General features: G+C 39.4%; 2 protein-coding genes across 11 annotated transcripts in view; one reads left to right on the forward strand and one right to left on the reverse strand.

Annotated features, from left to right (window-relative positions):
• Positions 1-772: 772 nt before the first annotated feature.
• Positions 773-14,005, reverse strand: ARV1 (ARV1 fatty acid homeostasis modulator). The gene is made up of 5 exons (XM_035108486.3): positions 13,829-14,005; positions 6,015-6,134; positions 5,256-5,409; positions 3,646-3,870; positions 773-2,405 (listed from the first exon to the last, which is right to left on the reverse strand). Exons 1-5 carry the CDS (start codon positions 13,925-13,927, stop codon positions 2,299-2,301), a joined length of 705 nt encoding a protein of 234 aa, XP_034964377.2. The 5' UTR covers positions 13,928-14,005; the 3' UTR covers positions 773-2,298.
• Positions 14,006-14,192: 187 nt separating this feature from the next.
• The window catches only part of TTC13 (tetratricopeptide repeat domain 13), a 31,215-nt gene continuing 19,711 nt past the window's right edge, over positions 14,193-25,696 (forward strand). For 6 of the 10 annotated variants that reach the window (XM_035108483.3, XM_035108484.3, XM_035108485.3 and 3 more), the window contains exons 1-10: positions 14,193-14,469; positions 15,730-15,824; positions 16,298-16,373; positions 17,981-18,051; positions 20,626-20,691; positions 21,813-21,905; positions 22,631-22,747; positions 23,714-23,824; positions 24,542-24,624; positions 25,138-25,279. In XM_035108483.3, coding sequence (XP_034964374.3) covers positions 14,217-14,469; positions 15,730-15,824; positions 16,298-16,373; positions 17,981-18,051; positions 20,626-20,691; positions 21,813-21,905; positions 22,631-22,747; positions 23,714-23,824; positions 24,542-24,624; positions 25,138-25,279 — 1,107 coding nt within the window. In that variant the 5' untranslated portion in view covers positions 14,193-14,216. Of the gene's footprint in view, positions 14,470-14,495; positions 15,171-15,729; positions 15,825-16,297; positions 16,374-17,980; positions 18,052-20,625; positions 20,692-21,812; positions 21,906-22,630; positions 22,748-23,713; positions 23,825-24,541; positions 24,625-25,137; positions 25,280-25,696 lie in introns of those variants that run through there. The other 4 variants (XM_088666418.1, XM_088666419.1, XM_088666421.1 and 1 more) reach the window with 2 other exon arrangements.

Raw genomic sequence — 25,696 nt, forward strand, 5'->3', positions numbered from 1 at the left:
TGTTGTTATCACAACTTCTTTCTTTAAAAGAAGTAGTGCTGTGTACTGTTTTATATATTCTGTTTTGTTCTTTCAAAGATGTAGGCCATGGAAAGTTTCCAGCCCAGCATGGGGCTGACCGAGTTCTGTCCTCAAAGCTGCTGAGGATGGAACAACAGATGGGAGGCTGGGAAGATGCATTTTGTTGACACAGGCTAGAAGCGGCAGTTTATCATTGGTTTAAAAATATTTGTGACATTTTCAAATAGTAGTTTTTAGCTATTTTAAAGTGACCATTTCATTATTTTATTCCTTTTGTAAACCACTCTTTTTTTTTAACAATCAAGTGGAATATACGTTATGAAATAAATAATAATAATGGCATGGACACAGATTATTGCCGTATGGGCTGTGGATATCCTATCTACAGAAAAATTCCCTTAAGTTCAGTGGTAAAAAGAGGATTCCTGTGCCACTCTAGATACAGGGACCACCAGGAACATTTAGTCTTTAGCCTAGTGGTTGCCTTTAAGCATAATAGAGAACAGCTGACATTTGTGTCTACGTGAGAAGATCATAGACTCATGAAGTGTAGAGTGGGAAGTGCTGCACTTGAGAACAACACTGCAATGGGGCAAAACTTCTGTGATGAACCTGCCTCTGACCAGGTATTGGCTTTCCATTTTTTTCTTCTGCTTTCTGATTTGGTTTTAATAATTGAATTTTATTATCTTAGCTTTTATATGTAACTACTTGATACTGGTAGTTCATCATAGAAATGACAAGTGACATATAAATTCTCAAAATAAAATATTCTTTGAAATGAAAGGCAGTACAGAAATGTTACCCCAAAAAGCAAGGGTATATAAGGATATTAAACATCAACACAAATTCCTAATACATATACCTCTAGTTCTGAGTCATCGAGTTCACTGCAAAGTTTATCAAAGATATCAGAGGGCTTCCTGTTGAACACCAAAATTCACCTAGACCATCTTCATATTTGAACCTCATAATTAAATATAAATAAAACAGATGCCTCAGCTTCTATGAACACAATTCCATGGAACAGAACTGCAAAGCTATTGGGTGGGCAGCTCCAGTCATCCTACCTAACCAACGTGGTTTGGGGTAAAAAAATTAATACCATATAACTTTCCAAGTACAAGCTATTGTTTCCCAATGTGGCAGTTAATTACAATTAATTTTGGGAGACAATTATCTATTCCAGCTACCTCCTGTTACCATTGCCCTAATTAAATACGGTATGCTATCGTTCACAGAATGAAGTTTTACTGTACATTCCAAATACTGTACACTTAAATCATACATAGGCTCCACTCATATGTACCCAGGTAGAGCTTACTTTTGAGTAAACATGTGTAATAAGGCTGTCAAGTTCATTTTCAGGGAAACATAAGAACAGTACAATTCTTTATGCACTTCCAAGTTCATTTTCAGAGAAACATAAGAACAGTATGCACTTACTCAGAATTAAGTTCCATCACATTACTCTCAGGTAAGTGGGTATAGGATCACTGCTTAAACCTTTCAATAAGAACTTTAAATATGCCTCTTACATCAACATCAAAATTAAGAGATTTAGAAATGAAGCATCTTCATCATTTGAGAATGTATCACCATCAAATTAAAAATGTGATTATCCCTCAAATAAGTAGCACAGCGGCCAGCAATATCGAAGCAATGCCCTTGCAAAGGAAGCAAGTGCTCCAGGCTTATACTTGTCTACTCAGAAGTTAGCCCCACCAAATTTAATGGGGCTTACTCGAAGGTAAGTAGAGGATTTCAGCCTTAACTTTAATGCAATCTGTGTGCCATGTCATAAGCATTGCTTTGCTATTCATTCTGATGTAATAGCTTTCAAAAGGTGGTCAGACTAGGTGTCATAGGGTATCATTTTGTCTCCATTTCCACATATGCTCCCCCTGCCCTCAATAATGAAACTACTAATCAAGCTTTTTAAAAATACAAAACACTAAACAGTGTAGTAGAAAAATGGACCACAACTGGATCCATAAATATCTGGGACAGCAGTACCACCAGTCCAATACATTTTTGACAAATGAAAAATACTGAAGTATGTTATAGAACTAACTACATTCCATCAGTGCATCATTCCACTCTTCATATTACTATCTCCTCTTCAGCATGGAACGTTTTCTTTATGTTCACTGTCTCTTTACCACTGCATTAATAACAAACAGGTAGTAAACAGTGGCAAAATAAATGACTCAAAAAACATCATTTCCTTTATATCTTCAAGTAATTCAGCCTAAAACAAACTAAATCAAGATTGCTTCAAACATTCCATCCTATCCTCTGGAACAAGTTGATGATAGCATTTTCAAAAATTAATCCACTCACAATAGCCACCAGACAAAGTTTTCGGCTTGTATTCAAGGTAACTGCAAAAGAAAGGAAAAATGGGATGGGTCAAATTCCTAGTAGTTTTCCAACTGTGGTTATGAATGAATTAGTCTGGACAAAAATCACATTTCTAGTTAATGAAATGGCTATATGAATGATTATATGAATAAAATATGCAGGACTGGGAGCAGTTGTGTTAAACATTATCACAGTTGCAAACTAATCATTTAAGCAGGAGTGAGCAACCTTTGTTCCATCAAAGGCTGAATTCTTCTGGAGCTAATCTCTCAAGGCTGCATGCAGTGGGGGTCAGGACTTATCACCCCCCCAATCTGTTAATACTATCACCACCCCAAAACCTCTCTATCCCTCCCCCTCCAATCTCTCTCCCTCTCTCTGCCACTTCACTTTTGCCTCCCAAGGGACCACAACTGCACTAAGGAAAAATGACACAATTTTGGCCCAGCATTCCTTTCTAGTAATCTAGACATTTCTATGAGATCTTTTGCAACCCAGCTCCTTCCCAGTGATCCAGCCTTCACCTTACTGCCAGGAAAATGAGAAAGAGGCAAGCCAGACTGACCCCAAAGCACAGTAGAAAGAGTGTCTTTGCAAAGGAGACTGTATTACTCTACCTACCATGCTCTGCGATTTGGCCCCTGCCTCTCTTTTGTTCTTTTTTGTGGCAATTACCGGTATATGATTATGAAAGAACTGCATTATTTTGGGGGTGGGTGAAGAAGCAACACTGTCCTTGTGCCACCAGCTAGATCACTGGGAAGGAACCCACTTTCCCTAAAATACTGGATCTGTGATACAGAACACCTCTATAGTTGCTAGAACAGACAAGGGCAAACAGACTGGTTTACCCAAGTATGGGATGTCATGCATATGAACAAACTAACATGATATTTAGTACATGTTCAAGGAAAAAGGAAAAACTGTTATTTCTTTGGATCATTGTGCAACTATTGTTGTAATGTCAGTCTTGCTAGAACAAAAGATTAAGCTTTCAGTCTTTGCTATCTTTTGCACACTGTACAGATTTCACAATTATTCAAGTCTGCTGTCAGGCACTCCAATCTCTCTTTCTAGTTTCCACTCTTTGAATGAAGTTTCCTTCTTTGATGTTTTACATCTTAAGGCTGAATGCCTGCCTCATGCAGTCAAAACCAGGAAGCTGGGGGGGGGGGCACTTCTATGTCTGGACTGAACAAATGTCCCAATCCTGACTTGCTTTACAACTTAACTATACTACAAGAGTAAAATTAGGAATACCTCTAATTGCTTGCAAGTTTGATGTCAAGACGAACACTTTAATGAGCAAGAGGCACAAATAAGTATAGTCATGTTCCCAAATAACAGCTGGAATCAATAGAAGTTTTCCATAGCTGGATAGCAGCAATGCTTTCAGAAGAAAGGTGAAATCTGCCTTGGTTGTCAGAACTACAGCTCTTGCTAGCCACAAAGCAGTGAAGATGCCAATCAAAAAGGCAGTTTGTTCTGTATGAGAGAGAGAGAGAGAGAGAGGGAGACAGACAGACGTAGGGAGATTAAGGCATTTCTTAAATAGTTGGTCATTAGAAGGTATACCAGACATCTTACCACATAAATTTGCAAGGTGCCTTTAAGTAGTTTTCTGTGGAAAAGAGTACATTTTGGATTGGATTAGATGTACTGTAGCATGATGTATGTGTGACATTTGTTAGTTACCGGTACTTTACCTTGCCCAAGGCAACTCAAAGCAACTTGCAAACAAATGAACAAAAAACCCCACATAGATACATTAAAACCAGTTGCAGAGGGGAGGGGGAAACCCCAACAACTTCAGAGAACAAGCAGAGTTATGGGGAAGGAGGCAGTCCCTAGGCATCATGCTTTGTGGAAGTTTAAGATGTGATAACCAACACTTTGCACTGTGCTTAGAAATGGGGAGCCAGGCATGACTAAAATCAGAACTGGCCAGAAACATGCGCAAATGACACACCAGCTGAAGCTGAGCAAAAGTACTCCTAGTCACACAGTCACGGAATATCCAGGAGCAAAGCTGGGTCCATGAGCACTCCAAAACTATGAATCTCATATTTCAAAGGGAGTGCAGCCCCATAGCACCTCTGTCATGTCCAAACTGAGTTTCAGCTTATTTGCCTGTATGTAGCTTATCAGTAACCTCAAGAAATGGTCCAAAGCCTCCACAGCCTCCCTGTGAAACGTTAAGCTGATGAGAGAGCTGCACATCATTCACACACGAGTGACAACCAACTTCAAACCTCTGGGTAACCTCTCCTATGAGTTCTAAGGTGGATATTAAAGAGCATAAGGCACAACCATGAACCCTATTAGGCACCACCAGTCATCCCAGTGCATGTCAACCCACCACCTAGTTCTGCTCCCAATCACAATTTTGCAACTGGCTTCAAATGGTGGATCCTGGGATTCTAGTGGGAAAAAGTAGAACTGGAAGCCTGAGACCTGCCCACCTCAATGCAGGTCGCTATTGTTCCAATTTGAAAAGAGTCTGAGAAACAAGTAATTTTCACAAGGCTAATTAATAGGGGCTTTGGGCTGAAAATGGATTTGGGCTCTGTCTCCCAGACCCAACCTCAACATTCTCTGCTGTAAAATACTTGCACTCACAAGTGCCCTGCAATACTTTTTCATACATAACTACCCATTCAGATTGATGGAATACAGTCAATTCCTGATTGTTGAGCATCCTCCAAGCAGATTATGTGAAGTCAAGTGAGACATTATGGAAAAATAAACTAACAATGCAACACATCCGTTATACACTAATAATTACAATGCATTCAAACCATTAAAAATGTTTATATAAAAAGAATCTAGAAATAATATTTGCAGCAATAACAAATTATACTGGATCTTACCCAGAGACGCTATCCCAAACATTCGATAAAAATCCCATTCCTTGGCATATCTAATTAAATCATCAGGATCAGTGCTTTGGCTTGAATCCTGTAACTGCAGCCATCTGATATAAGCCTCACAAAGCAAACAGAATATGCAAAGCTTCCCATGAATCTGAAATATGAAATAGCATTAGTTTCAGAGGCCCATGGACATCATGACTTGTAACACTATTGTTTACCGTTACAAACTATGTTGTTTTTGCAAGTTTTCTTTGGTGTTAGATGCATATGTCATCATAGAAGTCAGCTCTCTTATACTATAAGACACAGAATGGAAAAAGAGATGTGATGGTGCACACATCTTTCCCATCCAGGGACTTGCAACATACATATGGAAATGCACTGACTGCAAGAATAACTAAATGTTACTTGGCTCATAATCAGACTTCTGAATTACAGAACATCTTCCAGAGCACTGCTGCTCACTGTGCTGCCCAAGGAGCTCAATTATTATTCATTCAGTTAATATGTTATATAGGCTTTAGAGTGACTTTCAAGAGTTGTAATTATTTTTTGCCGTTGTGGGGAACAGGACAAGACAAAACTTCCAGAAAAGGATGCAAGCTGAAGTTAATATTAGTACTACGGCACATGGAAAGGAAGAAGGAAAGACCAGTTTCACACCAAATATTTTCATTATGCCTCTCATAACTTTCTAACAAGAACCACATATCTTACACTAAATTAAGATAAGACGGGAAAGCCCCAGGAACTTACATTTATCTTCGTATTGAACAGTATATGTCTATAAGCCTGTGCTTTGCATAAGATAGCATTAATTAAGATGATAACAGGATCATATTCGATATACTTGTCCACTGGTTTCTGACAGGATTTCTGAAAGTAACAGAGCAAAAGCAAGTTAAAAACATCACACAGTAATATTGCAGTGATATAGATATCATTCAAGCTTGATGTATGTAGCCTCATTTTCAGTCTAATACAACAATAAAAATATTCATCTGAAAATGTTGCCTTTATAGCAAAATATTACCTTCACAATTCATCCAACCATTAAAAAAAAAACAACACCATAGTGTTGGCTATAGTGCATGTTTTTGACTCAGCACACCAAGTTGCAGTGAATTGCCATAGAAAAATAAATAGAAGCTCATAAAATATTACCACCAAGGCTGTCTATTTTTATCCACGTGAACAGGAATTTACATTTCAATATTTCATCATACACTGTTGAAAGACAGATATTTTAGGCTTAACTCTATACTACTTATTAGATCGAAATAGAGCCATGTGGTATACAAGATGATCTGCAAGGACCATAAAAACATCTGCAAGCTTCTTTGAGTCCTTGTCAAGGAAAAAGGTGGGGCATAAATTAATGATGATGATGATGATGATGATCCAGTCCTTCAATGCTTGGCACAGATGCATTCCAGAATTTCAGTAGTCATAGCCCATGGGGTGATGGTGTGTTGTCAGCAGCAGCACTAAAGACAAGCTTAATGTTAATAATTATTAGAAAGGGACTAAAAAATAAAATAGCAAATGCCAAATTAATATTATATGCTTGTAGTATATCCACATACAGTTAATCTGTTCCTGATACCATCATCTCAAAAGTATTGCTGAGCTGGAAAAGACGAGTAAAGGCAGACTGATAGAGGCTCATAAAATTATGGACGATGAAGAGAGAATGTGTAAAAACAAATTATTTTCCCTCCCAAAACAAAAGTCTGTGTTCTTCAGTGAAACTGGCTGGGGTCCACAAACACCATTACCAAGTAGCTACAGTGAAAACTATAACCAGTGACAGATTATACTGCCATGTATACACTATGACTGAAGTATCTACCGGTACATTAAAAAAAAAAAAACCACCAGCAACAAAGCATAGCAGACAGTATTTTTCCCCCAAAAATGCCAACAGAGTGCTTTGTACTGGAATTTTTTTTATTAGTGTCATGTGCTGGAGGAGAAGGGTTGTTACAAACCCCAAATGTGTATATACTGCCCAACGTTCTAAAAACTCCTTGCCAGGCAATGATAATACAGAAACATTATATTTGCCTCCTTGCATCAGGAAGCAAGGATGCCTCACCAGTCACTAGAAATAATGGTTGGCTGCTGTATTGTTGGATAAACTTATGACCATATCACAATGTACATTGATAGGAATAATTTCTCTCTGGTGGCATTGCTACTTACTAAAATTTTATTTGATGAAGATGTTAAATTGTACCCAGCAAAACAGAGAGAGAGACACTTGTTACCTGAAAATGGAAAGTATGTGCCAACAGCAAGAACAATCAGTCATATCAAAGCATTCATGTTCATGCAAAATTTATAAAATCTGTCAACTTCTTTTATGCAAGCAAATACTGGTTTTCATATACTTTCTGTTGAAGGAATTGCTTTTGTCCAGAAGACAGTTAACATGTAGCAAAGACTATAAAATAGCACCTCCATTTTAGTTTTTATGTGAGGAAAATACATTTTTCTAGTGGTTAAATGATAATAAAATGCTGCCAAAGGACAGTTTGACATTGAAAAGATGTGACAGTAGTTAAAATGTGTTTTATTACCGTCTTTCAGTGCAGCTTCTTTTATCTAGCTTTCCCATCAACTACCTTGGCTGCCAGTTATTATTAATAAAAAAGTGAGCTTTACATCATGCTGTAAGCCTTAAGGACATCCAGTTTGCAATTTATATTATGGTATGTACTGAGCAGGACCTCAGCTAGCTAGGTTCTACCCTTCCCCCCATCCAAATAAGTGCTTATTAGCCTCAACTTGGTGTCCACACTATTCCTCATTTTCAGAATGGTGGATCACTGTTGGGGTGATGCTTAAGTGGTTTTAAACTTGTGCTCTGAACTTCTGAAAATTCTTCAGTAATTAGTTAGCAATGGCTGTTCCATCATTTTGCACATTCTGGAATTTTCTGCTATCTGAATGTTGGTCATGTTCTAGGCCAAAACCTCATTCCATGCAAAAAAATCAGACCAGGACAGCACCTATGTTTCTGCCTCCTCTGTCAATGTTTCCCTTCTCAATGTAGTCAAATAAGAAAGGATATGAGGGGAAAGCCCCTCCATATAAAAACTCCTATTTTTATGACTATTTTGCAACCTATTTTTGTGTTGTCGGAGCTTGTTTCCCTGTTACTTTTTTATTCCACACCACATACTGGAACTTAGAACACTTCATAATGGTCATCATGATAAATATATTTAAATGCCATCATAACCCTAGCCATACAATATTCTTAAATACATTCTATTTAAAATTCTATTATTGCTTGATGTTTTCAGACCATAAGCTGCACTCAAGTTGATGATGAGATGAGAGTCATTTGTTAAATGTCATACAATACAGGGAAAGCAGAGTGTTAGAATGTGAGGAAGATCCAGAAATAAAGGGAAGTACAGGAAACAGCCAGGAAAGCAGGAACACAAGAAAGAGGAAATGGAGCAGAGCAGGCGAAGGTTAAATCAATGGGAGGTCACATGAAAAGAGGCAACATCAAGAGAAAGAAACTGAGACCCCATTTGCACTATACAGCTCTATTATACCACTTTAAGTAGTCATAAAAAGGTAAAGGGACCCCTGACCATTCGGTCCAGCGGTGACTGACTCTGGGGTTGCGCGCTCATCTCGCGTTATTGGCCGAGGGAGCCGGCGTACAGCTTCCAGGTCATGTGGCCAGCATGACAAAGCCGCTTCTGGCAAACCAGAGCAGCACACGGAAACGCCGTTAACTTTCCCGCTGTAGCGTACCTATTTATCTACTTGCACTTTGACGTGCTTTCGAACTGCTAGGTTGGCAGGAGCTGGGACCGAGCAATGGGAGCTCACCCCGTCCCGGGGATTCGAACCTCCGACCTTCTGATCAGCAAGCCCTAGGCTCTGTGGCTTAACCCACAGCGCCACCAGTGTCATACCTTCCCTCAAATAATCTGAGAAGTTGAAGTTTGTTAAGTGTTTGGAGAGGCAAACCCCATTTTCCTTACAGAGCTACAATTCCCAGAGTGCTTAAACAATCCAATCATCTTCCCTGGGAACTCTGGGAACTGTAGCTCTGTGAGGGGAATAGGGTGTCCCATCCACACTCTGAACACTTAAACTGCAGTTCCCAGGATTCTTTGGGGGAAGCCATGACTGTTTAAGGATGTTTGCACTACTTTTAAATGTGCTGTTCAGTTGGGGAATAAATAAGGATACATAAAGGTAGGAATTTTAATTTCTGTCATTAATTTTCTGCGCAAATGGTTCATCAGGACAATATTTTCAGACCCTGAGAGGCAGATATTTGTTTAGACAGCTCTTAACTACAACTAGGTTCATAGAGAAAATGTGCACAAGTTACACGGGTGTCTTTTTTCTTTTATTTTTTTACAACGTTTCAATAAAGAGGCTCTCTATGTTCATGGTATGTGCCTTCAAGCTCTACAGAAGAAAAAGCCAGTGTCAACTCTACCTTAGAAACTTGGTGTTCAAAGTGCACAGTGCTGACAACAAGCAACACAACAAAATTCCTAAAGTAACATGCAGAAAATGCAGGATCAGATACCATGAGAAGTACAAGAGGCAAGTGAAAGGAAAGCACAAGGCATGGGCATCCTGAAGCCCCACAAATCTAGCTAGAAAGATGTCCATAGATGAGTACAGCAAGGGACAAGAGAGGATTTGAAGATCCTTTGCTTTGCTAGACAAAATGAGCTGCAGTTTATATTAAATTTTATTTCTAAAAATGTTTGTAGTCAACACAGATAATGAAGAATGCTTGGATAAAAATTCATTGCAACACTCAGCCTTTGGGAGATAGAAACAGGAAAGAGTTAAATGAAAGCCAATTAGCCAGGCTCTTGATGAGTCTGAAACAAGTCAGAGAGATGGACTAAGGACATCTTTAATTAAATATAGCATGAACTCTATTAAGGAACAGATTATAACTATAATTAAATGAAGTCATGCTGGTTTTTCAAAACAAGAAATCAGAAAGTGTGTTCTAAGAACAACAGATTAAAAACAGGTACAGGATGCAAAACTCAAGAAGTCCTTCATCCTTATTCAGCTTCAGATCCTTTATTTGCATTGTATGTTAAATATCTGAAACTGAATAAGCAAAAATTCAAATATATTTTGACAACCAAAGTTTAGCTGTTTAGTTATCAAAAATTATCCTATGTGAACTGCCCTGAGATGATTAATTATAATTATAATTATTTATTCAGGTGCTTTCGGAATACACTGGCATAAAGCATACTTAAGTACATACACAAAGTTACATGGTTTTTCATAAGCCTTACAAGTTGAATGAGCCCCCTCTCCCCCACCCCTTTAAACACACAATAGGGCATTCTCTAAATAACAGTGCATTAAGTACATTCTACAATTTATGGAGACATATATTACAAAGGAATCCCCGTTTTGTGTGTAAAATCAACAAAACAAAATTCATGCTGTAAGCCTGTCAGAGATATATTCTGTCTTTATATATTTGATAAAGAACTGCACTCAAATAATTGTGTAACAAGTATGTCAAGATGAACCAATACCCCAATTTCTTTTTCTGAACTGCAGTCATGAACAATAAAGGTTGTTCAGCCAGTGATTTGATTACCAAGGCAAACCACATTGAAGTTTTATTACAATCAAGTGGTATATGTATCTAGTTAGTTAGTTAGTTAGTTAGTTAGTTAGTTGAATGAATGATTTTTAGAAGATACAAAAAGGATGGGGGGGAGAGAGACCAGTTGTATCTGAGCCTTCCATCAGCAGAAAGGCTCCTCAAGCTTATGGAATTAATTTTGGGGGCACACAGAGCAGGTTGCAGGGAAGTGGAACAGGAAAAAACTGCTTCTCTCCCCATTACACTGTACAAAAGAGCCATTCATCAGCACAAAGAATGTCATTGGATACAACCCATTGTAACTGCAATACAGTGCCACTGGAGCTGTACCCTCAAGTCAGCATAATGAAGGAATTGCCCATTTTGGGGGGCCTATGGACATATCTGCAAATTGGAAAAAACTGTTGTTAGTGTCATATACACTGCTATCTATATTACTGGTTACAACACAATGTTTCCTCCAAGTCTAATTTCACACAGTGGGCAGCTGGAAAAGCCTCTGTGAGTGCATGTGTGCCTGTGGGTACCAAATTCCTGGCATAATGGAAAGCAGCGGATCTAGCTCAAGGCCAGTGGATCATCTTTTATCATTTCTACAGTGTTTCTATTTATAAAAATAAAACCAAAAATACAGCCACTGTCCACAAGGTTACAAACCAGTAAGATGAAAACATAAAACAGGATATGGCAAGAAATAGGAAAGATTTTGATTGCTTTCTACACTGCCTCCATATGCAGTGATGATTTATTTCATTTGCACAGAGGTACAAAGAAAGTAGGAGATAGTGGAAGAGCTTCTGTTGTATCTTTCCTTCACCAAACCACAGTACAAGTGAGAGAGAGTCTTCTCACCAAAGGTATGGGGCACTCCTGATAAAATGATTTTTGTATTCTTAATCCAAAATATAAAAACTAGAAAACAAAGAAGAACTAGATACAATTTCTTTAAAAATAAATTAAGGCAAAAAAGAATAGAAACACATGGATCAGAAATGGCTAAAAAAATGGAAATGAGAAGTTTCAGATATCAGAACTCATCAATGCCTCATTAAGAGATTGGGGGGGGTACTTCCTATACTCCTGAAGGAGTCAGTAGTGAGACCACTGTCTGAAAAGCCTGGTCTAGATTCCTTGGCTTTGAGGAATCCATTCAGTCCCAAACCTACAATATTTGAACAAGGTATTGGAGGACACCAATATCAGTTCTATTCCAGGCCAAACTGAGACAAAACCTGCCTCAAATGACTTAAACCCACAGAGGATGATGGAGAGCCCAATTGGACTTAAAGACACAATCTTTCCTGGGAGGACAGACCCAGAAGGTAGTACTAGGGGACTTTTTTGCTTCATTCTTTGGCCACTGAAATTTCTAGTGCCTCAAGTTCTTTCTTCTCCCTCATGCTTATCAACATTTATATGCAATACATAGGCTTGGGCTGATAGGCTATCAGAGGAAGCAGGACTACCTCTCTTCCCCACCGCCTAATATGACAGTTTCAACCCTAAACAAGTGTCTTGGGTTGATAGTAGGCTGCAAGAGAGCTAACAAGATGAAGCTTCATCCACATGGAATGATATGGATTAAGAAACATGCTAATTTTGATGGAGGCTGAGATCTGTCTTTGGCCTCAGTACTATCTATTGGGGCACTGGTGGTGCTGGTTCAGCAACTATGGCCCTACCTAGAGAAAGCTGACTTTGTGGCCTAGCTGACCTAGCCACATTGACTGCATACATGTTGGATTATTATAATGCACTGTATGTTGTTCACTCCCTTGATTACTGTTCAGAAATGACAACTGGTACAGAATGCAGCAGCTAGAATGTGAAAGCTGAGTGTGCAGATCGTATAACAACAACAACAACAACAATTTATTTGTACCCTGCCCACCTGACTGTTGGCCCAGCCACTCCAGCATATATAAAAACATAGTAAAACAGTAAACCTTAAAAATATATATACAGTGGTACCTCGGTTTATGAACTTAATCCGTTCCGGAAATCCGTTTTTAAACCAAAACTGTTCTTAAACCAGGGCACGCTTTCCCTAATGAGGCTTTCCACTGCCGGTGCCCTTCCACCATTCGAATTCCGTTCTTAGACCGAGATAAAGTTCGCAAACCGGGACACTACTTTCGGTTTTATGGAGTTCGTAAACTGAATCATTCAAAAACAGGACTGTTCTTAAACCGAGGTACCACTGTAATTACTCATCTGCTTGACATCTGATGGGATGGTATTCCACAGGGTGGGCACCACCACCGAGAAGGGCCTCTGCCATGTAAACACAGCAGCAACCATCCAAATTATACTGGGGTTTGAATGACCAAGCTGTACTAAAGGTCTAGGTGAATAAGATACATTTTTACATGGCGGGCTGAACAACCCAGAGACCACCTGTGCCTTGAAAGGGAGAGAATTCCACTGTCAGGTGACAGACAGGGAAGGCTGAGTTCCATGAACCACACTATGAACTCTGCTTGCTGGTGAGACTAAAAGACTCCCTCCACCCATCTCTATCTAAGGGCTTGCCCTTTCATACTTATACAAAGTCTAAACACCTCACTTCAGTTCCACGCACGTGGACAGCCACGTGCAACCCCCCACGTGGACCGCCATAGTACCACCCACATGTCTTTTCCTACTTGCAGAATTAGCAATCCTAATACCTACCCATAAAAGGCGGGTACAAGTACGTTATTATTGTTATTATTTGAAGTGCAGCCAATCCATATTCTAGCTACTGAAGAGTTCGGGATACTATTCGCATACTTTGTAATCTATTACTATCCCCACCCCCGTCTCCCTTCCATGGGCAAGTATCTCTACCACCCCGATACATTCCTTTTGGTCAGTCAGCCCCGCCCCCGCACCCAATTTCCTTCCTCGATCGATCTCCTCGCCCGGCTCGATACTTCTCTCTCAAAACATGACTTACGCAGATAGAAATACGCAGCACGCCACGCTGGTAATCCTTGTACAGCTCAGGAGCCTTCCTACTGCACTCAATGCACCTATAAACTCCGGGTTCTTCCATCTTCCTCGGTAGCCCTGAGCCGCAAGATCCCGTTGCCACAGAAACGGCCGTCACCTCTCCTCGGCCTCGTTCACTTCCGTGTTCCGCGAGCAGAGGCGGGGAAACAGGAGCAGCCGCAGAGGATCTTGGTCTTCGTAGTTCACGAGCAGCGCGACACTCAGCGGAGACCCGGAGACTACAAACTACAATTCCCAGAAAGCAACCCGGTCCACCCATTCCTCGCCGGATCCCAGCACAAAAGAGGGAAACGTAAAAAAGTTAAGTTACTGTGCGCAGGCGCGCTGGGAAGATGGCACCTGCCGCTGCGTTCGGGGGCTGTTGGCCAAGTGTCAGTGCGCCGTCGGGGCTGCTCTCGACGCTGCTGTGGCTGCTGGCGGCGACTCGGCCGGCGCTCGCCCTGACGGAGCAGTACCCGCCGTCGTTATCGCTTCTTAGGCAGGAGCAGCGCCATCAGCAGGGCCAAGGGAGCAGAGGCTGCCCGGAGTTCCTGGCAGCTGAGTGGGGAGGGGAACAGCACGCGGCGGCCGTAGCCGGCGACTGTGGTGAGTGACGGGAGGGAGAGAGGAAAGAGCCAGCGGCGGTTGCTCGGCTTTCTGGCGGGGAGGGGGGGGGAGCCACGCCGCCGCCCTCCTCCCTCATCGGGTCCTGCCTGAGGCGGCGGAATCCCGAGGTGGCGGAGTGGGCTGTACCATTTCAGAGCGCAGGTGGGGGGGGAGGATAAGAAGCTCTCTCAGCCCAACAGGCAGAGGGGTCTCTGCTAGACCCTTCCATGCTTTGCGTTAGCTCTTATCTACCTAGAGGACCACCCCACCTCCCAGCAATTTCATATTCCGCGCCTGCATTTTAAAGTGGTACAGCCCGGCTCTCCGCCCCCTTAGGACTTGACACTTCATTCCACTGCATGTGTGGACCGAGCCTGAGGGGAGGAAGGGCAGCAGGGCGCGCCCTTCGCTTCTCTTTCCTAAGTGTGCTCCGCTCCGCTTGCTTACCCTCGAAGGGAGAGGCGGCAAGTCTCGGCTGGCTAGAAAGCGGCTGTGTTGAGTGATGAGCTGCTGCCGCCGCCGCCGCCTCTCCCAAGAGGCCGAGCTGGCTCGTGCAAATTCGCCTGTCAAGTTCTTTTGAGTAGCGGCGGAGGAGCGAAAAGCTCTTCCTGGCTCTTCTCTTCGCTGGCTGCTCTCTGTAAAGTGTCATAAACCGAAGCCAAGTCCCTGCCCTGAGGCGCTTTCAGTGGAGCGAAATCCAAGTAGGTGCACTTTAATTTGCCCTTGCCTTCCCTTTCTGATGTTTCATGATTGCGGGGACCCAGTCTACAGTTAAACAGCAGAAGAAGAAGGGGAAGGCAAGGGCAAATTAAAGTGCACCTACGTACTTGGATTTCGTTCCATTCAAGGGCAAGGAACTAAAGTTTCTTTGCACATTTTACCTCATCTAGGTGCACACCTAAACATGTAGAGTGAATGCAGCATGAGTGTTCTTTATTTACCGTATTTTTTCATGTATAACATGCCCCCGTGTATAACACGACCTCTATTTTTTGGAACTCCAAAAATATAAATCCCCCATATGCACTACCCATGTTAAACTTGAAAAAATAGGGGAGAAATATAGTCTTATACATGAAAAATACAGTACATTTAGCAGCTGTATCCCATAACACAAGGTGCAGTATTTGAACGATTAGCCTAGAAATGTTCTTTCCATATGAACTGTGGTATAATTAGCACTGCCTTCCTTAGTGTCCAAATTCTGTAGCCGTTTTAAGCTGAGCATACCAATTAACAGTGAAAATGTTTCCATTTTAGATTCTTCTTTTTTGCACTTTCATGACTCAGACTGTGAACTACAAAGGTCTCCCTCTTGTGAATCCCTGCTTTCCCTCAATACTGAAAAACTTCTGGTATGTTTGTTCACTGTGTATTGCAAGGAGACTGCTGATGAATTTTTGCTGGTGACAAATCTAGTATTATAATGATCATAATACTTAAGAAATGTATTTATCAATCCAAAGGAAAGGAAATCAAATTTATTAGATAACATACACTGTTTGAAGACTGCAGATGTTAAGATGCTAACAGCATTTTAACTATGAATATCACTGAAACTATAAATATTTTAACTTGTTTTAAAGAATGCATGTTATTTTCCAGATCCATTAGAACCAACTGTTCTTGCATTATCTGGTGTTAAATTTTGATGTGATAAGCACTTTGGACCCAATCCAGCTAAGTATTTTCAAGTCACATGATTTCCATGGTAGAATTAAGCTTTTGCTTGACACTGTTGCAGGGAAGTCATTGAGACATAATGGTTTGTTCATGTCCTCAATTTTTATTTTGGTGGTGTTAGTTTAATTTGGTAAATGTTTTGCAGAGTCAAGCAAAGTCACTTGCAGAACAAAAAAGATTTCCATTTGCCACAGATGATGACAATACCAATGAAGAATTAGGTAAGAGGTTCTGTGTGTGGTTGGTGATCAGTAGTGGCTATATATAATTGAATTATATCACTTATGAGTGCTGCAAAATGTTCTGAAAATAATAGTACTGAGATCTAATAATCCTAATTCATTTTTAAATACTTGACCATGACTGTCTACAGAATAAAATTAAGCTGCAGATCATTAGGTTGTATACAGTCCTGTCTGTGTGTGAGTGGACCGGACTATTGTTTATGCAGTGGGACTTCATGGTCCCCTCATCCCTCTTCACCCTGCCTTCCTGGCAGCCCTCCACATACCTGAAAAATCTGCTCTAGGAGGTCGGTGTGCTTGGAGGATGGTGAAATTCCTGTCACAGGTTTGGAAGGCTGCTTGTGTAACATTGGATTCTGCCCATTGACACTTATAAAATAATTCATTTTTGCATTCTGTCCTCTTAACCTGAATTCTCCAGTGTTATACTCATGCTGAGTCTTTATATAATACCGGTAATTACTGTGGGTAGATTCACACATGCAGTTGGATGTGTTAACCATTTGACTTTTATCTTGTCTTTATACTATAAAAGTGAAGCTAGAGTCACAAACACAGGCCTGCACATGTGACTCCAGCTTCACTTTTAACCTGTCCCCAATCTTGCTTGTTCCAGCTGGTTATAGCATCCATCCTGGAGTTGGTCTTCTAGTCTAGTGGCATTCCCCTGCCATTATCCTGTGAGCATTTTTATTTACACATAACACTGGACTTCTCTGCTTTCAGTGGTACTTTAGTCAATTAGTTGTAAGTATGTCTACTTGGAAGCAAGTCCACTGACTTCAGTGGGACGTATTCCCAGGTACTGTAAATGTTTATAGACTTGCCTTCTGGAGCAGATTTACAGGGCTCACAGGGGATGTACAGGCAGGGAAGGTCCACTCCACATTGGAGTGGTTTTCCAGTCTTTCTCAGGCCTATGTGGAGAAGCCAGGTTAATAGCTGTATTGAATATTTCAATGGCTTTATCCAGTTTGCCTCTTTGCACTCTTTTTTACCCCCATAGATGCCAGAGATTGAATCTGGGACCATTTACATGGGTGGGATTGGAATGTTTTTCTTTGTTACTTATTGCTGTCAAGTGGTAATTTTAAATTACCTAAAATTGTACAGTGATGCAAAATGTGGTTTCAAGCCTTGGGCTACTCTTTACAGGAAAAAAAATATCATTGAATATATTAAATGTTGATGTTTTAATGAAACTATTTCCTGATTATTATGTTGTAGTATTTTATAAGTTATGAAACAATGTATTTTCAAAACTATGTTTTCAGAAATCACACCCCTCAATTAAACTCTTTGGCAGGTACAGGTAGGTAGCCGTGTTGGTCTGAGTCGAAGCAAAATAAAAAAATTCCTTCAGTAGCACCTTAAAGACCAACTAAGTTTATATTTTGGTATGAGCTTTCGTATCTGAAGAAGTGTGCATGCACACGAAAGCTCATACCAAAATATAAACTTAGTTGGTCTTTAAGGTGCTACTGAAGGAATTTTTTTATTTTTCTTTGGCAGGTATTCAGCAATTCTTATATGCATGGCAAATGTGGAATTCATAACACTAACCCATAACACTATTTCGACAGCTATCGCTTATGTATTGATTGGCAGTGGCCTTTACGATGAAGCTGTGCGGCACTTCTCCACAATGCTCCAGGTGATTTTTCACTCCTATTACATTGTAATTTTAGACTTGGATAATGGAACTCCCCAAAGTAGAATACCTGCCTTCCTAGAGAAGAGTGACAGAAGGCAGTAACTTGTTAGCCTATATACTGTAATATAATTGAAGATGGATGGAATGGAAACTTGAATATATAAAAGGGAAATGGGCCTGAGGCAGAACTCCATGAAGGTAACAGTGGTGCATTCTTTCCCTTGGGCATAAAGATTTATGTGATGGGAAAAGCTCATACGCAGCCAGAGAAAAGTCATTTTAAGAATAAGAACAGAACTATTCTTGCAGAGAAAAGTTGCGAAATGTTTTTATATTATGCAAATGGTAATTATTTCCTTAAATAGTGAAGCACCTTATTGCAAATATTTTCTGAGCAGTTGGCCTCATTATAATAATAATAATAATAATAATTTTTATTTATACCCCGCCCTTCCCAGTCAAGACCGGGCTCAGGGCGGCTAACAGCAAATAATATCAACACAAATATAAAAGAAACATTTCAGTTAAAACAACAGAATAATACAATGTTAAAATTCAATTTTAAAATTAAAAATCTACAAATAAGATAAAACCATTATAAATAAAACCTTAGGGGAGGGTAACCGTGGGGTCAGACTGCGTCAGTCCGAAGGCCAAACGAAACAGCTCTGTCTTGCAGGCCCTACGAAAAGATGACAAATCCCGCAGGGCCCTAGTCTCCTGGGACAGAGCGTTCCACCAGGTCGGGGCCAGTACTGAGAAGGCCCTGGTCCTGGTCGAGGCCAGCCTAGCCACCTTGTGACTCGGGATCTCCAATATGTTATTATTTGTGGACCGTAATGTCCTCTGTGGGTCATACCCACAGATGTATTCTGTGATGTATTCAGGGATTTAATATACTTCTGTATAGTTGAGGCGGGTTGCTTTGGCAGGCAAGGATTTCTTCCAGACTACTGGGCAAGGGAAACTTTTATAAAAAACTGGAAGCGTTTGTTTACTTTCTTTCAGGACTATTGATGTATCAAAAATGATTTATTCAGTTGTAATTTGCTTTGGGTTGCCTTGGGCTATTTAAACTGACTAAAAAATTTAATTAATAATAATAATACTGTAACTTAGATATGCATAGTCTGACTGGCTAGTAAAAAATAATAATATGTGGGCTAGAAACCTGTGTACAGTACATGCATTCAGGTTGAGTTTACTGAACAAATAGCAATCAAATATTAGTCATTAACCTGATACCAAACTGGAACCTATTCAGTTGTTCCATGCTATCTACAGCTTTGCAACTTAATACATATATTAGTAAACCTAGCTTACATTTGAATAATATTGATTTAACAATAACCTGATTGTCTTTAATATTGTTAAATCAGTAGCTTTCAATAAAAGAGTTAAAAATGTCAGCAAAAGGATATAGGTTGATGTGAAGAGGGATATGGATGTTATTGGAAATGTTATATGGGAAAGCAACTTAGCTTAACTTGACATGTAGCTTTTCTTGGGGTCACTATGACAAGAAAATTCCACAATCTATAATTGAGCAGGCATTTCTACTCTGAATCACAGCCCAAGATGATTACACTATTGTAAAGGTTCAGGCTGGAAGGTTTTGGTAGGAGGACAGTGTTAAATTCCTTGGACCAGAACTGCTGCAAGTCCCATACTAGATATGACATGTGTCCATGTATGATTTTGAGTGGAGGAAATGGCTGGCAGAGAAAGAGCTCAATAGTACTACTATTCTTCTACTCAAATTCACAGCCACCTAAAGCTGTTTTTGGTGGCAGTGGGAAATGTCAGCAGAACTTGGCACACACATATACAGTAAGTTGAATTCCTTCAGGCCCAAACTTTATGACTTTGAAAAGCAGCTCTGCTGCCCTAATCACCAGACCACTTTTCACTTCTCCTGCTGTATTATGGGAATTTTGTGTAGCTGTAATTTATGCATTCATGTACTAGAAAGTATTATTTAATATATGAATATGAAATGAGATTTGTAACTACAGTACATTGGTACCTCGGGTTACAGACACTTCGGGTTACAGACTCCGCTAATCCAGAAATAGTACCTTGGGTTAAGAACTTTACCTCAGGATGAGAACAGAAATCGCATGCTGGGGGCACAGCGGCAGCAGGAGGCCCCATTAGCTAAAGTGGTACCTCAGGTTAAGAACAGTTTCAGGTTAAGAATGGACCTCCGGAATGAATTAAGTTCTTAACCCGAGGAACCACTGTATAGCAAAGAAGAGGCCTGAAATGAGCAATGGTCTTTAAAGTAATAAAAATGCAGAGGTTAATAAGGAGTTTACAGAGACAGTGCAAAGACTAAAGGAGCACACACACTCCACTCCTATAGCAGTTTCCCCTCTTGAGCATCTTCTGTGTAAAACTGCCCACCAAGCTGCTCTTTAATTGTGTGCATAAACCCAAAGTAACTCCTTAGAAATGCAAATGAATGTGGGTGAAATGCATGAATTTTGGCTTTGGTTATGTATGATGGAATGTAGCATTCACTATTAGGACAAGTGAAACCTTCTAAAGATTATTTTGTTTTGCTTCAAATAGGAGCAACCAGAGCTTGTTAGTGCAATTTATGGACGAGGGATAGCATATGGAAAGAAAGGGCTGCATGTGAGTATAACATTTTTAAAGCCACACAGGATAATGAATGCCATAATATACATATATGCATTAGCCAGGGCTGGCCTAAGGCATTTTGGTGCTTGAGGTGAACAAAAAAAAAGTCACCTCACCTGGTACTCAGAGGTAGACTGCTCCTGAACCTGGGGGCTCTATTTTTTTCTTACAGTAAACAGGGTTAGAATTGCAACTTTGCCTAAGACAGAAGATTTGAAATAATGAGGCAGGGGTTGGTATTAGTTGGTTGCTTCATGTTGATCTAGGCAGCCGTGTGAAGGATTCTCTTTTCCTTCAGGATTGTTGTAATCAGACACTGCTGTCTCCCTCTGCACATTTTTAATGGACAACATCAGTTGTGTGAAGTTTTCTTCTATTCCACTCCATGACTCCATACTCTCCACTTCCAGGGAAACAGTTCCCCCAGCCGAAACAAATTTTAAAAAATCCTTCCAGTAGCACCTTAGAGACCAACTAAGTTTGCCGTTGGTATGAGCTTTTGTGTGCATGCACACTTCTTCAGATACACGTGTATCTGAAGAAGTGTGCATGCACACGTAAGTTCATACCAATGACAAACTTAGCTGGTCTCTAAGGTGCTACTGGAAGTATTTTTTTGAATTTTGTTTCGACTACAGCAGACCAACACGGCTACCTACCTGTAACTAGTTCCCCCAGCAGCAGTCATGGCACTCTAGCCAATGATTTTTGCTCAAGTGGAATGTACTTATTCCAAACCCAGAAAGTTATTTGTACAGTCCCTTCACTTCCCATTGCTTCAAGGATACATATTATTTTTGCAACGACAATCATGACAAAGTATAAATGATGAAGATTTTTACTTCCCTTCTACCATCTGAGGCAGTTGCCTCATGGTGCTTCAAGGACAGACCAGCCCTGGCAATAGCAGATTCATGGTGGTCCCATAGTAACTGGAATACTTGGCCTTGTTTGTTCTGATGTTGCATCTATGTCACTCTTAGCACACATCAAAATGATGAAACCAAGAAGTTTGATTCACTGAGTGTTGTACCATTTAAAAATTGTCACCATAACCTCCCTATGACTAAGGATACATTGTTACTTACATATTTTCCCCCACCCCCATTTTTAAGGATATAAAAAATGCAGAGCTAGCTTTGTTTGAGCTGAGCAGAGTCATTAGTCTGGTCCCAGATCAAGCTGAAGTGTTTGAACAGCGAGCAGAGGTATGCCCTTCACTTTTAAAAGACTTTCTGATGTCTATACCTTATCTAGTTGTTATTTTGTTTATCCAGTTATTTTCTGTATGTTTCTATATGTTTATTGTTGAAAGTTCTTGGTCATATTCCTAATAATATATTATATGGATTAAGATTTGATGTTCATCAATATACAGCTATCAATACATTAAAACAAAAATAAAATAGAATAAAAATACCAAAGCTACTCACAAAACCTATTCAATTATGAACATGAATACACAAATTGAAAAGCACAATTGCACTAGTGTTTGTAGCTGACAGCCTTCAGAGGGTCCGTGAATATCATCAACTCTTCATTTTCTTCGTTAATGTATATAAGGATGCTTGTAATAATAAATGCAACAATTTTTTATAAGTTATACAGATGCGCTTAGAAAAAAATTAGTAGGAAGAAATATGTCATTTCAGGAGAACTCAAACCCACTTTTTCTCCTTCAGCCCCTTAATACCTGACAAAAAGAATAGGTCTTAGCCTGCTTTTTAAAGTTAAATAGATGTAATGCAATATATGCATGTGCTCCAATCAATTTTAATGTACAACTTTTTTTACATAAATAATGCACTTGTTTAATTACTCAACACAAAATTAATTTTTTGTGCATAGTTATTACATATTGCAACCTAAAATCATTTTGAAAATGAAGGATTATTTGTACAGTCTTGCTCAAAGTATTATCTTGGTTTTACAGATACTGTCACCTCTGGGTCAAATGAGTGAAGCGCTGGCTGACCTCACTAAAGCTATTCAGCTAAAACCCTCCGCACGACTTTACCGACACAGAGGTACTCTTTACTTCATATCTGAGGTTAGTTTTCAGTTGAGCACCTGCAGAGAATGAGTTGGGACAGGTGTTTAGTCCCAAGGGTCATATTTGCAATGTATTATAACTTACAAGCTAATCTATCTATCTCCTTTAAAGAGAACTGAGTTTGGGAGTGGGGGAGATCTCCCACTCTCTTGCCTGATCTCTTGCAACCAGATAGCTTTACAGAAGCTGTCTGAGGAAACAGATTCAAGTATTTTAGACTGGGAGAAACTGCTGAAACGTATTTTTGTTCAGCACCTATTTTTGCAGGAAGGGTGTACAAAAGCAATTTTCGTGATGATTTTTTAAAAAGTATTTAATTTGTTTATTTAAGGGACGTATACACTACTTCTTTAAAGAGTTCAAGGCAGAACACAAATTTAAAAAGCACATTTTTTTCATTCTTTTAGAGCACCAACTTAGTAACAAAGATTGCTACTTTAAAAGTAGAAGAAACAGCTGATGTCTGTAGAGATTGTGGCAGCAGATTATTTCTAGGGACTTTTCTTGACTTATTATCACTCCAGTTTCTTCAGTTGCGTGTTGAGACCCCGTAACCACCCCCTCAAGGAGGAATAAAAATACTAAGACACAGATTATAAGGTTAATGTTATTGGGCAAATTTAGGCCACAACTTTATTGGTTACAGAATGTGAGCGGTATTGGCTTAGGCATTGAGTAGATCAGGCTTCTTCAGTTACCATAATTTAGGTTGCTTTTCCCCTGGAACTGTTATAAAAATAGAGGGAACATATTTCTTTTGCAACCTACTGAATTCAGTGAAGCTCCCAAGTAATAGGTCTAGGATTGTAGCCCAAGACCCCCATAAACTGTTCTTCTCATTTTAAGAGTTAATAGTTTTGTGGTATGGAAGGCTTAGTATCCTGTAACTACAACATTATTTGTGTTGCCTTTGTGTTAGATCGAGCAGTTTTCTATCTGATGGAAGTTGTTTTTCTGTCACAGGACTATTCAAGTGCCCATGAAGACTTTCAGAACTCCCTTGAACTAAACAAAAACCAGCCTATAGCTATGCTTTACAAAGGTTTAACATTTTTTCACAGAGGACTTCTAAAGGTAATTATTTTGAATAATTGTGCAATTTCTACTATATGTGTGATGCATGCATATGTTTGTTTGTTTGTTATTTATTGAATTTATATACCACCCTTTGGCTGGAGGTATGTTACCATTAGCCATTAACAAAGTCTGCTTTATGAATGTACAAAGCCAGAGTGTTTAGCCTTATCTACTCCAAGTGTCTTTCCAAAGGTCCAGGCAGGGGCCTTTACACAGCTGTTAGTTGTAACCGAGTTGTTTAATGAGAATGCAACACTTTTGACACGTCAGATTCAAAATGTTTCAGCAGTAACTACCTTAATTTGTATCTAAGAGACTTCACAGTAACATAATTGTATCAAATAATTACATGTATCTAATTTATCAGTTGGCATTCCCTCTATTTGAGTATTTGGGTTGGTGCTTAAAATATCTGATAGATAAATATAAAACAATCTAGAGAGATTTTAAAGTTGTTTAGTTCCCCCACTCCTTAGTAGATTGATTGTGTGATGCTAAGAGAGACTAAGCTTTTTGGACATTTCATATTTCAGTTTCTGAGGACATTTTTGCACATGCAGTAATAAATATATTGTCCAATGTATTGCCTTGTGTTTGCCTGTACAGATCTTCCACAAAGTATTTACATAATTATTCAAAAATCCCAATAGAAATTATTAATCTTAATAGCACAATATTTTAATTAACAAGAGTAAATGGTTGTGTTTTACCCAGGAAGCTATTGAATCATTCAAAGAAGCCCTTAAGCAGAAAGCAGATTTTATTGATGCGTATAAAAGTTTGGGGCAGGCCTATCGGTAAGCAAAAAGCTTTTCCATTTCACTCTTCGATCCTCAAATGTGAATTGTGTAAGGAACATACAGAAGGGAAGTTTTAATCCAGACTGTGTTATGCTCGTTTGTTAAAATGTTTGGATATCACTTTAGTGATATAATATGAGATTGAAACTTAACTCCAATAATTTAATGGGGGGCAAGTTATTTTAAGATTACTTTGGAGTAAAAAGACTTCCTTTGCCTAAAATAATATATACTTTCAAAGTCATTTTCCTGACTGGTCTTTTTATAACTTAAACAGATTAAATTAGATAATACAGTCAGATACATATCTACTAAGGAGTAGGAACAATTGCGGTCTAATCTTCAGTACATGCATGTAGGATTGCTGCTTGAAAAAAATCACAGATTTATTGTTGAACTTGTTTTTGATATACTGATTTTTAGAGCCTATGTTGGTTAATTGCAGTAAATAGGAACCTTATTAAATAAACATTTTAATTACTGGCTTTTGCTATTTATTTATCACTTTAGAGAGCTTGGTAACTTTGAAGCTGCTACAGAAAACTTTCAAAAGGCACTGATGCTCAATCAAAATCACGTTCAAACAATACAACTTGGGGGAATGATGTTTTATCATCATGGTAGCCTGAATGAAGCTCTGAAAAACTTTAAGGTAAGCAATTGTGACGAGTTACAGCAGTTGCATCATATATACTCATTATATCTGTCTGTGCTGTATGCGGTTATTATATAAGCAAACAAACATACATAAATCAGACACCTTTAGGCTATTAAGCTCTCAAATGCACATGCAATCACAAATACTTGCATGTTCCCTGTCATATATATATATATAAGAAAAGTTACAGCTTTTGTGAGGGCTTTCCTTAGACTGAAAGACTGTCTTGATATTTCTGTCCAGTGGATAACAGTAGAAATGGGCTGAATAAAAGCCTTTTCCCTGTGGAAGGTTTCTGCTTGTTTGTTTGTTTTAAAAACTGGCACATCGCTTCTCCTTTTATAACTTCCACATAGACTCGAGGTGGCTGGGACGAATTACTTTTCTACTGTCGCGGATGTGTGGATAAAG

The sequence above is a fragment of the Zootoca vivipara genome, chromosome 3, assembly GCF_965207765.1.
Source record: "Zootoca vivipara chromosome 3, rZooViv2.hap1.1, whole genome shotgun sequence".
Classification (NCBI taxonomy): Eukaryota; Metazoa; Chordata; class Lepidosauria; order Squamata; family Lacertidae; genus Zootoca; species Zootoca vivipara.

What these genes read in the sequence shown, in the direction of transcription:
- ARV1 (XM_035108486.3), bottom strand. Translation starts at nt 13,927, where the DNA reads ATGGAAGAACCCGGAGTTTATAGGTGCATTGAGTGCAGTAGGAAGGCT. An exon ending in TGCTGCGTATTTCTATCTGC is followed by an intron (nt 6,135 to 13,828) that starts GTAAGTCATGTT and finishes TGTTACTTTCAG; the next exon opens with AAATCCTGTCAGAAACCAGT. An exon ending in AAACTTGCAAGCAATTAGAG is followed by an intron (nt 2,406 to 3,645) that starts GTATTCCTAATT and finishes TTTCTTTTGCAG; the next exon opens with TTACCTTGAATACAAGCCGA.